This window comes from Scyliorhinus canicula, chromosome 19 (genome assembly GCF_902713615.1).
Source record: "Scyliorhinus canicula chromosome 19, sScyCan1.1, whole genome shotgun sequence".
Classification (NCBI taxonomy): Eukaryota; Metazoa; Chordata; class Chondrichthyes; order Carcharhiniformes; family Scyliorhinidae; genus Scyliorhinus; species Scyliorhinus canicula.
Genome location: NC_052164.1, coordinates 92826244 through 92840498, shown reverse-complemented (window position 1 = coordinate 92840498; position 14255 = coordinate 92826244). Strand labels below are relative to the sequence as shown.

General features: G+C 48.4%; 1 protein-coding gene across 5 annotated transcripts in view; it reads right to left on the bottom strand.

Moving 5' to 3' along the window:
* Positions 1–14255, bottom strand: part of alg9 (ALG9 alpha-1,2-mannosyltransferase) — a 245372-nt gene that overhangs the window by 141977 nt on the left and 89140 nt on the right. For all 5 annotated transcript variants that reach the window (XR_005458175.1, XM_038779073.1, XM_038779072.1 and 2 more), the window contains exon 13: positions 6266–6395. Coding sequence is in view for 4 of the 5 variants with exons in the window: in XM_038779073.1 (XP_038635001.1) it covers positions 6266–6395 (130 nt within the window). In the remaining variant the exon portion in view is untranslated. The remainder of the gene's footprint in view (positions 1–6265; positions 6396–14255) is intronic.

Sequence of the window (14255 nt, the reverse complement as noted above, 5' to 3'; positions counted from 1 at the left end):
TAAGAGGCAATTTAGCATCGCCAACTCACATCTTTTGGATTGTGGGGGCGAAGCCCACGCAAACACAGGGAGAATGTGCAAACTCCACATGGACAGTGACCCGGGATCGAACCAGGGACCTCGGGGCCGTGAGGCAGCAGCGCTAACCACTCCGCCACCGTGCTGCCCTGACGGCCACACATTTCTGTCGGCCAAAACCATTATTAATATGCATTAATGTCAATTTCAAAGTTGCCACTCGGAGCGTCTTAATTGCTCTGCTGAGCTCAGGAAGTAACAGCTGTGTTTCCTCTCGAGTTTGGAAGCTTTTCTTGCCTCCGGCTTCCATTTCTTCCACAACTGCAAACACAGATTTCAGTTTTTCTTTTATTCCGCCAAGGGACTCGAGCGTCGCAGGCTGTGCCTAATTGCCCTTAAGGAGGGCAGTTAAGAGTCAACTGCATTGCTGTGGGTCTGGAGTCACATATAGGTCAGACCAGGCAAGGGTGGCAGATTTCCTTCTCCAAAGAGAACCAGGTAGGTTTTTGCGACAATCGACTATGGCTTCATGGTTATCATTAGACTTTTTTAAAATTCCAGATATTTTATTGAGTTTAAAATCCATCAGCTGGCGTGGTGGGATTTGAACCCGGGTCCCCAGATCATTATCATGGGTCTCTGGATTACTGGTCCAGCGATAATACCTCGATGCCACCACCTCCCCTCTTAAACCACTTAATCCCGACAACTCAGAAAACGGGGGGTGGGAGAAAGTTAATTGCAAGACGGGAAACTCCTATGCGTGCCGGTACTGTACACCAAGGTGATGGAACAGCGGCTGTTTTGTGACTAGCTTAACCCTCGGAGTGGGTCAATGCAGCCACCCCACACCCCTCTGCACTTGCGCTATACAGTTAAGCGATAATTGTTTTGAATCTCTGCTGGTTCCGTTTCTTATTTATCCTTCATGGTCATTGCACAATAATACTCAGGATTTTAACTCTGTTTTATCAACACTATGACGAGCAATTCCCGTCGACGTGATACATCCAGAAGTGGTGGGACTATGCTAGATTTTGTATCACTCAAATCAGGATTATCTCGGTGTCTCCTTGAATTTAAGATCAAAATCCTGACCCGCTGTGACCAACGTGGGAGAAAGGTCATGGTGGGAATAATGGAGAGTTGCCTTTTCTTCGAACCCTTTTGTTTGATAATCAAAATAATATTGTTGATCGGAAAATGGCTGTTTAATTGGGCACGGCAGTTGGAGATCATGCCATAAAATCTCCAGGAATGCATGCAACTAGGGTTGAGAAACCTCCGTAATGCTGCACATTGATATGAAAGGGGTTCACGGAAAGGGACAACCAAACCGCCTCAGTGAATTCCTAACATTGCAATCACTGGATAGAAACACAAAATAATGAAATCCAATGTTGTGGGGTTTGAAGTTGGTCAAGACCTATGATCAACCTGGGTGCCTCACTAGTGTCAAAAGTAGTCAGTGCTTTTGAAACCGTGACAGATAATGAGGTTAAATACAAATAAACACATGAGCTGTACATTAAGGATTGATGATGGTCACAGATTGTAGATCATATCATTAATATGGCACAATGGCCAGCATTGCTGCCTCACAGCGCCAGGGACCCGGGTTCAATTCCGGCCTCGGGTGACTGTGTGGAGCTCCAGGGTCCCAGGTTCGATTCCCACTTGGGTCACTGTCTGTGTGGAGTTTGCATGTTCTCCCCGTACCTGCATGTGTTTCCTCCGGGTGCCCCGGCTTCCTCCCACACTCCAAAGATGTGCAGGTTAGGTGGATGGGCCATTCTAAATTGCCCCTGCTATGCGTCAGGGTTTAGAGAACTCCAAAGTATATCATGGAGATCACCTGACCAAGACTTTTACTAGATTGTGGTATGGGGAGCACACGGCACACTCTACAGGTGTGGTACAGCAGAAATCTAAAAGTATTTTTTAAAGCAAAATAATGTTTATTCTATGAACTCAGTTAACCTTTTAAAAACATACAGTGAACATCTTAGCAACCATCAATTCAAATACAACCCCCAAAGAATACAACACTAAGTAATCCTTAAACCTTCCTTTTAACATCCATAAGACAAAAAACCCTTTTTACAGAAGCACATCAGGTTTAAATTCTCTACTGAGAGCAGTTATCACTCCGAATTCACCAAATGATCTAGAGATAGTCTTTAGATGGCAGGGAGATCAAAATTACACCTACTTTGGCTGGCTGCAGCTCCAACACTTAAACAAATCTAAAAAAACACAGACACACCCAAGCTTTTCCTCAAAGCAAAACTAAAGAGCAGAGCCAGAGCTCAGCTCGATCCGCACTCTGACATCACTGCAGCCACTTGAGCAGACAAACATTTCTTAAAGTGACATTCACTACAGCTATTTTTATAAACACCCATTTCTTAATGATACTCTCACATGACACCCCCTAGTGTCCAAAGAAGTGCAGGTTAAGTGGGGTTACGGATATAGGATGGGGGACTGGGCCTCGGTAGGCAGAGTGCTTTTTCAGAGTGTCGGTGCAGACCTGATGGGCGGACAAGCCTCCTTCTGCACTGTGAGAATGCTATGAATACAAGAAAATAAATCATGGCATTTCCATTGTGCCTTTTACAGCCACAGAATAGTCCCATGGCACCTTACAGCAAATTGAAGCACATCTGAAGAGTAGTCACTATTGCAATGTGGGAAACACAACCACCTCCCACACACCTGTGTTAATGACCAGGTGATCTGTTTTAGTGATCTAGTTAAGTGACAAATCTGGGCCAGGCCACCGAGACAACTTTCCTGCTCTTTGTCAAGCAGTCTCCTGGGATCGCAAACGACCACCTGAGAGGGCCGATGGGGCGCTGGTTTATTTAAGGTCTGCACTGGCTTGGGTCACTGTCTGTGCGGAGTCTGCACGTTCTCCCCGTGTCTGTGTGGGTGTCCTCCGGGTGCTCCGGTTTCCTCCCACAGTCCAAAGATGTGCAGGTTAGGTGGATTGGCCATGATAAATTGCCCTCAGGGTCCAAATTGCCCTTAGTGTTGGGTGGGGTTACTGGGTTATGGGTATAGGGTGGAGGTATGGGCTTGGGTAGGGTGCTCTTTCCAAGAGCTGGTGCAGACTTGATGGGCCGAATGGCTTCCTTCTGCACTGTAAATTCTATGTAAATTCTATGAACATCTGAGGATGCTGTGCCCGAGCCGCAGGAGCGGGGTCTTGAACCCACAACTTTCTGACTCAGACAGTCTATCAGCTGAGCCACAGCTAGCACTGCAAAATCAGTCACCAATGGGTGACCATCCCCTTCTCTCACACCAATGGGTGACCATCCCCATCGCTCTCACCATTGGATGACCATCCCCTTCTCTCGCACCATTGGATGACCATCCCCATCGCTCTCACCATTTGGTGACCACCCAAATTCTGCTGTCATTTGTGTTACATTCTCGATAACGCCAACGATACTCACGCAGTGGCTCAGTCAATTAAGCTTTTCATGTTCGCAACTGCACAACGATAGATATGGGAGAGTTCGTTCACACAGCTTTTGAAAAATAAAAGCACCTGAGCACAAAGACTTCGGCGCTTTAGACAATTTGTTGTGTGTAGCGTTGCCATGCAAGTTAGACGATAAGCAATAATGATAAAAGACACTTGGAGGGAGGGGAAAAGTAAAAATTAAAATTAATTCCTCTCCTCCATAGCATCACCTTTCCACCTGGAGTCTCTAACAAGATGCTAATATTTTGCAGGTAATCACAGAAATAAAATATTGTTCTGCCAATAGTCGAGCTTTTTTAAAAAAATATGTAAATCGGCTTACTATCAGTATTTAGGATGAATCTTCTTACTGACGAGTTGTCATGGCAACACATCTCGGTGTCTGTCACAGAATAATGTGGCAGCTGAGGTAATAATGAGACTACTGTAAATATGCATGATGCTTTATGCTTCTGTACGCAGTGCCTTACACCATTACATCTTTAACAGTGAGATAGACTCAGTCGCAGAGGAGACTTATTCAGAAAATGTTCCGGCCTCAAAATGATGCCAGATGATGTCAATAGATTTTAATTATCAAGGCATTTAAAGCAACGAGCAAACACTTGGTGAGAGGGGAGTCTGACTGACTCACTTCTGGATGTAGGGCTATTGAGCTGTTGAAGCTTTTGGTGCTATATCGGGAACCAAAAATATGATTCAGCCTGAAAGTTATGAGTCCAATCACTAACTACTGCCTCAAAGTGCTATCAACTGCACGACTGGAATAAATGACATTGATTGAGGTTGATCAAAATGAAGCTGCAAGGTCATATATTCCCACCGTGAATCATGTAGTGCTCATAATCTGCACAATAGGTTGGCTTCTATGATAAACAAACAGAGCTTTCTGATCACCAAAATGGGGAGCCCCACTAAAAAGCATGTTCACATGTTGTTCAAGTTGGTGTGAAATAAAAGCAGTGGGCAGCATCCATAACTCTGAGTCAGAAGCTCCGGGTTCAAGTCCCACTCCTGCAGCCACGGAGGGTGCGCTTATAATGCAGCCAAACCAGTTCATTATCAACCTCTAAATCCTTCCAATGCATCCATGGCGCTGAGGACCCGGGTTCGATCCCGGCCCCGGGTCTCTGTCCATGTGGGTCTCACCCCCACAATCCAAAGATGTGCAGGGTAGGTGGATTGGCCACGCTAAATTGCCCCTTAATTGGGAAAAAAAAACAAGTGGGTACTCTAAATTTATTTTTAAATGTTGATGAGACATGACCTTCCCAGACAAAACCATGCCGCCTGTTACTAACTAGTCTCTTTTCCTCCAAATGTGCATAGATCCTGACACTCAGTATCTTTTCCAAAAGCTTCCCCACTACTGATGTCAGGCTCACCAGCCTATAATTTGCTGGATTATCCCTGCTTCCTTTCTTAAACAAGGGAATAACATTGACTATTCTCCAGTCCTCTGGAACCTCGCCTGTGAACAAAGAGGATGTGAAGATATCTGTTAAGTCCTCAGCTATTTCTCCCCTTGCCTTCCGCAGTAGCCTGGGATAGATCCCATCCTGCCCCGGGGACTTGTCTACCTTCATAAAATTTGGGATACTCCTGCTTTGATATACTGACGTTCTCAAGAGAGTTCACACACCTATCCCTGACCTCAACATCCATCATGTCTTTTTCCTTGGTGAATACCGATACAAAGTACTTATTAAGGATTTCACCCACTTCCTGTGTTTCCACGCATAGCTTTCCTCCGTTATCCTCGAGTGGGCCTACACTTTCTCTTGCTACCCTCTTGCTCCTAATATATGCATCAAAAGCCTTGGGATTCTCCTTGACCATGTTTGCTAAAGACATTTCATTTCGGATTGTAAGAGAAAACCAAAAGAAAAAGGTTTTCATTGGGATCGTCACAGTAAAGCACTGAAAACATCTGCCACGGAGCAAAAAACAAATGTGAACTCTCATTTGCCCGGCGGCCATTTTCTGAGGAAGAGCAACTCTGTCGAGGGTGCTGAAATGTGCCTGAGCATCTTTACTGACAGATTAATGTATAATTAAACCAGCATATCCCATTTGTGAAAGGAAATTGGCGTCTGATAGCAGGAAATCATTTTATAAAGTTTGTTTTAAGATTTAAAATGTTTTATTTTGAAGTTAATGAGGTTAAACGGCTGTTAATGGATGCATGGTTCAAAGCATTGCCAGTGTATACTCTTATGTTGCTAGGAAACCTCCTTATCTGATGACAGCAGTGATCTGGAGGCATTGGAGAGGGTGCAGTAAAGAGTGACAAGAATAGTTCCAGGGTTGAGGAACTTCAGTCACCTGGAAACTTTGGAGAAGTTGGGAGTGTTCTACTTGGAGAAGGTGAGAGGAGATTTGATACAAATATTCAAAATTTAGGGATCTAGACAGAGCAGATAGGGAGAAACTGTTCCCCTTAGTGAAATGATCGCGAACCAGGAGGCACCGATTTACGGTAACTGGCAAAAGCAGCAATGGAGACGCCAGGAAAATCCTTTTTCACGCAGGGAGTGGAACGCTCTGTATTGGAAAGTGATGGAGGCAGGTTCAATCGAGTTCAAGAGGGAATTGACTCATTATTTGAAAAGGAAACATTTCAAGGGCTCTGAGGGAAAAGGCCCGATAGTATTTGATGCCGACGCTAGGTATCTAAGACTGAAACGTGCTAACATCGCTCAGCCTCACAAATAAAAAGTCACAGCAACAAAAATAAAGTCCTTCACTTACATATCTGGATGTTTCTTCACGGTTTTCGTCATTCATGTCCGTAGGATGGATTTGAGTTGCCGTTGGCCCTTTGGCATAGGGCTTTGGGAGCTGGCCTCGAAATTCTGACACAATGAACTGGAGCTGCCAGCTGATAAACAAAAAGTAAAACTGGATCTTCACTCAGATCTGGATTTAAATGATAAAGCTTTCAATCTTTAATCTTTCTTTTTATATTGGAGCAGTTTCACTGCTGTACGCACGACTGCTCATCAGGGTTGTGGTAAAATGGCCAACGGCCTGAACCTTAGGCCCGATGCAGAATTGGACACTTTAAATTAAAGCCACGGTCAGAACCACAGACAGGCCTGATGGGACGTCAAACAGCCAAACTCAAATACACCTGGACAGAGACAGACAGCTGGGGCAAGTCTGAGCTTGTCCTATAAACAAGACATCGGAAGATAATCGGCCCCATTCAAATGGATCGATTGTTAAGGATGGCCCAGATGAAGCCAGACTTTCTGGCACCTAGCTCACCTCATATGGGATAAAGTTAAGTGCAGACAATGGAGGATGGACCAATGTGGGGAGTTCCTGGTGTCCTGCAGAGTTGCAATCGGCAACTCCATTGGGTGTTTCGACTCCCGCCCTGCGACCTCATTGTCTGAGGGCCAGAGAAACCTCTGGAAGGGCGTGAAGAGGGGGATCAGAACAGGACACCCAGAGACCTTCCCCAGCGAAGACTGGATGCAGAGACAGCAGAGAAGACTAAATGGCGGACCAGAGGACGGACAGATGCAGCGTGTGAGGCCCACCTTCGCGGACGAGGGCCCTGAGACCAGTGAGACTTAGAGGATTGGATGCTAAGCTCAATCTAGTTCGTCGGCACGGGGACTGTTAAGAATCTTGGGCATATTATAGTTGGGATAATTTGTTTTATTGTGTTTGAAAATAAACTTGGGTTGAATTGTGAAACTGTGTTCATCTTGCAAATAAGAGCACCTGGGTAAAATGCTTTACAAATAAACTGGTCGAAGTGTCTGATAATTCACAGGCAATAGGGTCAGTCGGAGGTCTTGAGCGTGCAGGCTAGGCCATCGGCAACTGAGAAAGAGGGAAATACTGGGACTTTACTCAACCCAAACAAGGAGCCTTACCTCAGAAGTTGACATCTGGGCTCTCCTTTAGTCTGTGAAAGGTATGTGAAACCACGAGGCAACCAAAACCAAGGGAGGGAGGAGGAAACCAAATAAATGAATCTATGTTATATATAGTGTGTGCTTCAGAGATGTTGAACCACACAAGGATCCTGTGTTCAGCTGTACAATTCTTTAAAAGAATGGGTAACCTGGAATTCATACTAAGCAATAAGCAAAGCAGAAGTCTTCAACTTTGTTCATGGTGACAATGGCAGCAACCAAAAATCACCAGTCTCTGCGTGTACTTTAATGGTGCATGGCTGTCACTGGAAGTAGAGTAGCTCAGTTGCTAAGGGCCGCACGGTCGCACAGTGGTTAGCACTGTTGCTTCATAGCGTTATGGTCCCGGGTTCGATTCCCGGCTTGGGTCACTGTCTGTGTGGAGTCTACACGTTCTCCCCGTGTCTGCGTGGGTTTCCTCCGGGTGCTCCGGTTTCCTCCCACAAGTCCCGAAAGATGTGCTTGCTAGGTCCATTAGACATTTTGAATTCCCCCTCTGTGTACCCGAACAGGCGCCGGAATGTGGCGACTAGGGGCTTTTCACAGTAACATCATTTAAGCCTACTCGTGACAATAAGCGATTTTCATTTCATTTCATTTCATTTTCATTTCATTTTTGAACAGGCGCCGGAATGTAGCGACTAGGGGATTTTCACAGTAGCTTCATTGCAGTGTTAATGTAAGCCTATTTGTGACAATAAAGATGATTACTTGAGCTCTGGATGAGGGGGTATTGGAGTTGCAGAGTTAACTCCTGCAGGCTGGTGAAGTGAGCTCCATGTGGGAAGGAAGCAGGATGGAACAGGGAGGATCCACTGACACACCAAAACAAAAAATGCTGGAAAGTCTCGCCAAGTTGTGCAGCATCTCTGGAGAACTCAGGGCAGTTTAACACGTTATCTTCGGGCGATTTTTCAGAACAATAAGATTGTCCTGCTGGTGTTGTTTGAGGGATATGTATAGGCCAGGACAACAAGATAAACTCTCTGTTCTTCTCTGAATAGTGTCACAAGGTTTTTTACATTCGCCTGTCAGGGCAGATTTGTTTCAATGTCGCAGAATGGTGAATGGGCCTCCTGTCTATTTAAATCTGATCTCGAAGGGTTCCCCCCAACACATCCCCCAACACCCCTCCCCTCCAACCCTTCCTTCCCTCAGAACCTGGGCAATTACTGGACATTCTCCCCCAAGTGGCAGAGAGAACATAACCAAGCACTTCAAATAAAAGGGAAAAGTAAGTGTTTATGGAAAATTTTAAATAACCTTCTTTCTTATCCAGGGAGATTGCCGAAATAAATCTTGGGAAATGCAACAAGCGGCAGACACAACATGCTCGAACTCACAGTACCCGCTCCCTTTATTGTTGCGCACGTCTTATTTTTTTTTTAAAGCATTATTTTAAAACGACAAAGTCCTTGGTTGAAGGACATTCAAGGCCAGCAGATGGGAATAAGTTTGCTGTGTTCCAGTTTCAAGATATGTAATAACCCTGAGTCGCATCCATTAGTCGGCAGAGTTAGTCTCTTATGGATGCTGAAGGGACAGTGTTTCATTTTAAAGCGTCTTCGTCTTGTTTTCGATTAGATATACGGAGTTAAAGACTAGGACAAAATGCTGAGGATGCTGATATCTGAAACAAGAACAGAGATTGGCAGAAATACTCTGCATGTTGGGCAACATGCGTGGGGAGAGAGACAGGGTTGACATTCCAGATCGCTGACCTTTCAGCCGCAGATGAGGAGTCACCAGTCTGAAACGCTCGCTCAAGTTTTTCCGCTCCACCAGTTCTGCTTTTATTTCAAAAAGTAGGAGTCTGGCAGTTGGGTGAAAAGATGTTAAAACTGCGCACTTCCGATGAACAGTCGCAGCCAAAGTGTTCCAGCCAGCTCAGTTATTCAATTATTGAAGGTTCAGCAGCTTCTCCTCTTGCAAACCATTTCCACGTTGGTACTTAGAACCAATAGGGGGTCTTGTGGCGCAGTTGAGTAATGCCCTTGCTTCTGGGTCAGATGTTCCAGGTTCAAGTCCCACCAAAGGACCTGATGGCCGAGGAAGATGTGCTCATAATTAGTCAGAACAGATTAAGTGTCAGCCTGCAGAATCCTCCCAACACATGCCAATGGCAGGTGGGAAGAGTGGGAGAGGTTGCTGCTCAGCCATGCCAATATTGGAGCCTCTACCAGCACTAGCTATAGCTCCAGGCTATGGCATGCATGTTGTCATAGTGCCTGTGAGTCTGCATGTGTGTGTGTCTGTGAGTCTGCATGTGTGTGTCTGTGAGTCTGCATGTGTGTGTCTGTGAGTCTGCATATGTGTGTGTCTGTGAGTCTGCATGTGTGTGTCTGTGAGTCTACATGTGTGTGTGTCTGTGAGTCTGCTGTACATGTGTGTCTGTGCGTCTTCACATGCGTGAGTATCTGTGTGTCCTCATGTGCGCGGGTGTTGGTGCGTCTGCATGTGCACAAGTGTCTGAGTCTGCATCTGCACGTGTGTCTGTGTCTGCACGTGTGTCTGTGCGTCTGAACGTGCGCGAGTGTCTGTGAGTCTGCATGTGGGTGTGTCGGTGAGTCTGCATGTGGGTGTGTGTCTGTGAGTCTGCATGTGGGTGAGTGTCTGTGAGTCTGCATGTGGGTGAATGTCTGTGAGTCTGCATGTGGGTGAGTGTCTGTGAGTCTGCATGTGGGTGAGTGTCTGTGAGTCTGCATGTGGGTGAGTGTCTGTGAGTCTGCATGTGGGTGAGTGTCTGTGAGTCTGCATGTGTGCGAGTGTCTGTGAGTCTGCATGTGTGCGAGTGTGTGAGTCTGCATGTGGGTGAGTGTCTGTGAGTCTGCATGTGTGCGAGTGTCTGTGAGTCTGCACGTGCGCGAGTGTCTGGGAGTCTGCATGTGTGCGAGTGTCTGTGAGTCTGCATGTGGGTGAGTGTCTGTGAGTCTGCACGTGCGCGAGTGTCTGGGAGTCTGCATGTGTGCGAGTGTCTGTGAGTCTGCATGTGGGTGAGTGTCGGTGAGTCTGCATGTGGGCGAGTATCTGTGAGTCTGCACGTGCGCGAGTGTCTGGGAGTCTGCATGTGGGTGTGTCGGTGAGTCTGCATGTGTGCGAGCGTCTGTGAGTCTGCACGTGCGCGAGTGTCTGGGAGTCTGCATGTGCGCGAGTGTCTGTGAGTCTGCACGTGTGTGTGTCTGTGAGTCTGCATGTGGGTGAGTGTCTGTGAGTCTGCATGTGTGCGAGTGTCTGTGAGTCTGCATGTGGGTGAGTGTCGGTGAGTCTGCATGTGGGTGAGTGTCGGTGAGTCTGCATGTGTGCGAGTGTCTGTGAGTCTGCATGTGGGTGAGTGTCGGTGAGTCTGCATGTGGGCGAGTGTCTGTGAGTCTGCACGTGCGCGAGTGTCTGGGAGTCTGCATGTGGGTGTGTCGGTGAGTCTGCATGTGTGCGAGAGTCTGTGAGTCTGCACGTGGGTGAGTGTCTGGGAGTCTGCATGTGCGCGAGTGTCTGTGAGTCTGCATGTGGGTGAGTGTCTGGGAGTCTGCATGTGCGCGAGTGTCTGTGAGTCTGCACGTGTGTGAGTGTCTGTGAGTCTGCATGTGGGTGAGTGTCTGTGAGTCTGCATGTGTGCGAGTGTCTGTGAGTCTGCACGTGCGCGAGTGTCTGTGAGTCTGCATGTGGGTGAGTGTCTGTGAGTCTGCATGTGGGTGTGTCTGTGAGTCTGCATGTGTGCGAGTGTCTGTGAGTCTGCATGTGGGTGTGTCTGTGAGTCTGCACGTGCGCGAGTGTCTGTGAGTCTGCATGTGGGTGAGTGTCTGTGAGTCTGCATGTGTGCGAGTGTCTGTGAGTCTGCATGTGGGTGAGTGTCTGTGAGTCTGCATGTGTGGGTGTGTCTGTGAGTCTGCATGTGTGTGAGTGTCTGTGAGTCTGCATGTGGGTGTGTCTGTGAGTCTGCATGTGGGTGTGTCGGTGAGTCTGCATGTGGGTGAGTGTCGGTGAGTCTGCATGTGGGTGAGTGTCTGTGTGTCTGCATGTGGGTGAGTGTCTGTGAGTCTGCATGTGGGTGAGTGTCTGTGAGTCTGCATGTGGGTGAGTGTCTGTGAGTCTGCATGTGTGCGAGTGTCTGTGAGTCTGCATGTGGGTGAGAGTCTGTGAGTCTGCATGTGGGTGTGTCGGTGAGTCTGCATGTGTGCGAGCGTCTGTGAGTCTGCATGTGCGCGAGTGTCTGTGAGTCTGCATGTGGGTGAGTGTCTGTGAGTCTGCATGTGGGTGTGTCGGTGAGTCTGCATGTGGGTGAGTGTCTGTGAGTCTGCATGTGGGCGAGTGTCTGTGAGTCTGCATGTGGGTGTGTGTCTGTGAGTCTGCATGTGGGTGAGTGTCTGGGAGTCAGCATGTGGGTGTGTCTGTGAGTCTGCATGTGGGTGTGTCTGTTGTCTGCATGTGGGCGAGTGTCTGTGAGTCTGCATGTGTGCGAGTGTCTGTGAGTCTGCATGTGGGTGAGTGTCTGTGAGTCTGCATGTGGGTGTGTCTGTGAGTCTGCATGTGGGTGTGTCTGTGAGTCTGCATGTGTGCGAGTGTCTGTGAGTCTGCATGTGTGCGAGTGTCTGTGAGTCTGCATGTGGGTGTGTCTGTGAGTCTGCATGTGGGTGAGTGTCTGTGAGTCTGCATGTGGGTGAGTGTCTGTGAGTCTGCATGTGGGTGAGTGTCTGTGAGTCTGCATGTGGGTGAGTGTCTGTGAGTCTGCATGTGGGTGAGTGTCTGTGAGTCTGCATGTGGGTGAGTGTCTGTGAGTCTGCATGTGGGTGTGTCTGTGAGTCTGCATGTGCGAGTGTCGGTGAGTCTGCATGTGGGTGAGTGTCTGTGACTCTGCATGTGGGTGAGTGTCTGTGAGTCTGCATGTGTGCGAGTGTCGGTGAGTCTGCATGTGGGTGTGTGTCTGTGAGTCTGCATGTGGGTGTGTGTCTGTGAGTCTGCATGTGGGTGTGTCTGTGAGTCTGCATGTGGGTGAGTGTCGGTGAGTCTGCATGTGGGTGAGTGTCTGTGAGTCTGCATGTGGGTGAGTGTCTGTGAGTCTGCATGTGGGTGTGTCTGTGAGTCTGCATGTGGGTGTGTCTGTGAGTCTGCATGTGGGTGTGTCTGTGAGTCTGCATGTGGGTGTGTCTGTGAGTCTGCATGTGGGTGAGTGTCTGTGAGTCTGCATGTGGGTGAGTGTCTGTGAGTCTGCATGTGGGTGAGTGTCGGTGAGTCTGCATGTGTGCGAGTGTCTGTGAGTCTGCATGTGGGTGTGTCTGTGAGTCTGCATGTGGGCTTGTCTGTGAGTCTGCATGTGGGTGAGTGTCGGTGAGTCTGCATGTGTGCGAGTGTCTGTGAGTCTGCATGTGGGCGAGTGTCGGTGAGTCTGCATGTGGGTGTGTCTGTGAGTCTGCATGTGGGTGTGTGTCTGTGAGTCTGCATGTGTGCGAGTGTCTGTGAGTCTGCATGTGGGCGAGTGTCGGTGAGTCTGCATGTGGGTGTGTCTGTGAGTCTGCATGTGAGTGTGTGTCTGTGAGTCTGCATGTGTGCGAGTGTCTGTGAGTCTGCATGTGTGCGAGTGTCTGTGAGTCTGCATGTGGGTGAGTGTCTGTGAGTCTGCATGTGGGTGAGTGTCTGTGAGTCTGCATGTGGGTGAGTGTCTGTGAGTCTGCATGTGTGCGAGTGTCTGTGAGTCTGCATATGGGTGTGTGTCTGTGAGTCTGCATGTGAGTGTGTGTCTGTGAGTCTGCATGTGAGTGTGTGTCTGTGAGTCTGCATGTGTGCGAGTGTCTGTGAGTCTGCATGTGTGCGAGTGTCTGTGAGTCTGCATGTGTGTGTGTCGGTGAGTCTGCATGTGTGCGAGTGTCTGTGAGTCTGCATGTGTGGGTGTGTCTGTGAGTCTGCATGTGGGTGAGTGTCTGTGAGTCTGCATGTGGGTGTGTCTGTGAGTCTGCATGTGAGTGTGTGTCTGTGAGTCTGCATGTGTGCGAGTGTCTGTAAGTCTGCATGTGTGCGAGTGTCTGTGAGTCTGCATGTGGGTGAGTGTCTGTGAGTCTGCATGTGGGTGTGTGTCTGTGAGTCTGCATGTGAGTGTGTGTCTGTGAGTCTGCATGTGAGTGTGTGTCTGTGAGTCTGCATGTGTGCGAGTGTCTGGGAGTCTGCATGTGTGCGAGTGTCTGTGAGTCTGCATGTGGGTGAGTGTCTGTGAGTCTGCATGTGGGTGAGTGTCTGTGAGTCTGCATGTGGGTGAGTGTCTGTGAGTCTGCATGTGTGCGAGTGTCTGTGAGTCTGCATGTGGGCGAGTGTCTGTGAGTCTGCATGTGGGTGAGTGTCTGTGAGTCTGCATGTGGGTGAGTGTCTGTGAGTCTGCATGTGGGTGAGTGTCTGTGAGTCTGCATGTGGGTGAGTGTCTGTGAGTCTGCATGTGGGTGTGTCTGTGAGTCTGCATGTGGGTGTGTCTGTGAGTCTGCATGTGGGTGAGTGTCTGTGAGTCTGCATGTGTGCGAGTGTCTGTGAGTCTGCATGTGGGTGAGTGTCTGTGAGTCTGCATGTGGGTGAGTGTCTGTGAGTCTGCATGTGGGTGAGTGTCTGTGAGTCTGCATGTGGGTGTGTCTGTGAGTCTGCATGTGCGAGTGTCTGTGAGTCTGCATGTGGGTGAGTGTCTGTGAGTCTGCATGTGGCTGAGTGTCAGTGAGTCTGCATGTGGGTGAGTGTCTGTGAGTCTGCATGTGGGTGTGTCTGTGAGTCTGCATGTGCGAGTGTCTGTGAGTCTGCATGTGGGTGAGTGTCTGTGAGTCTGCATGTGGGTGTGTGTC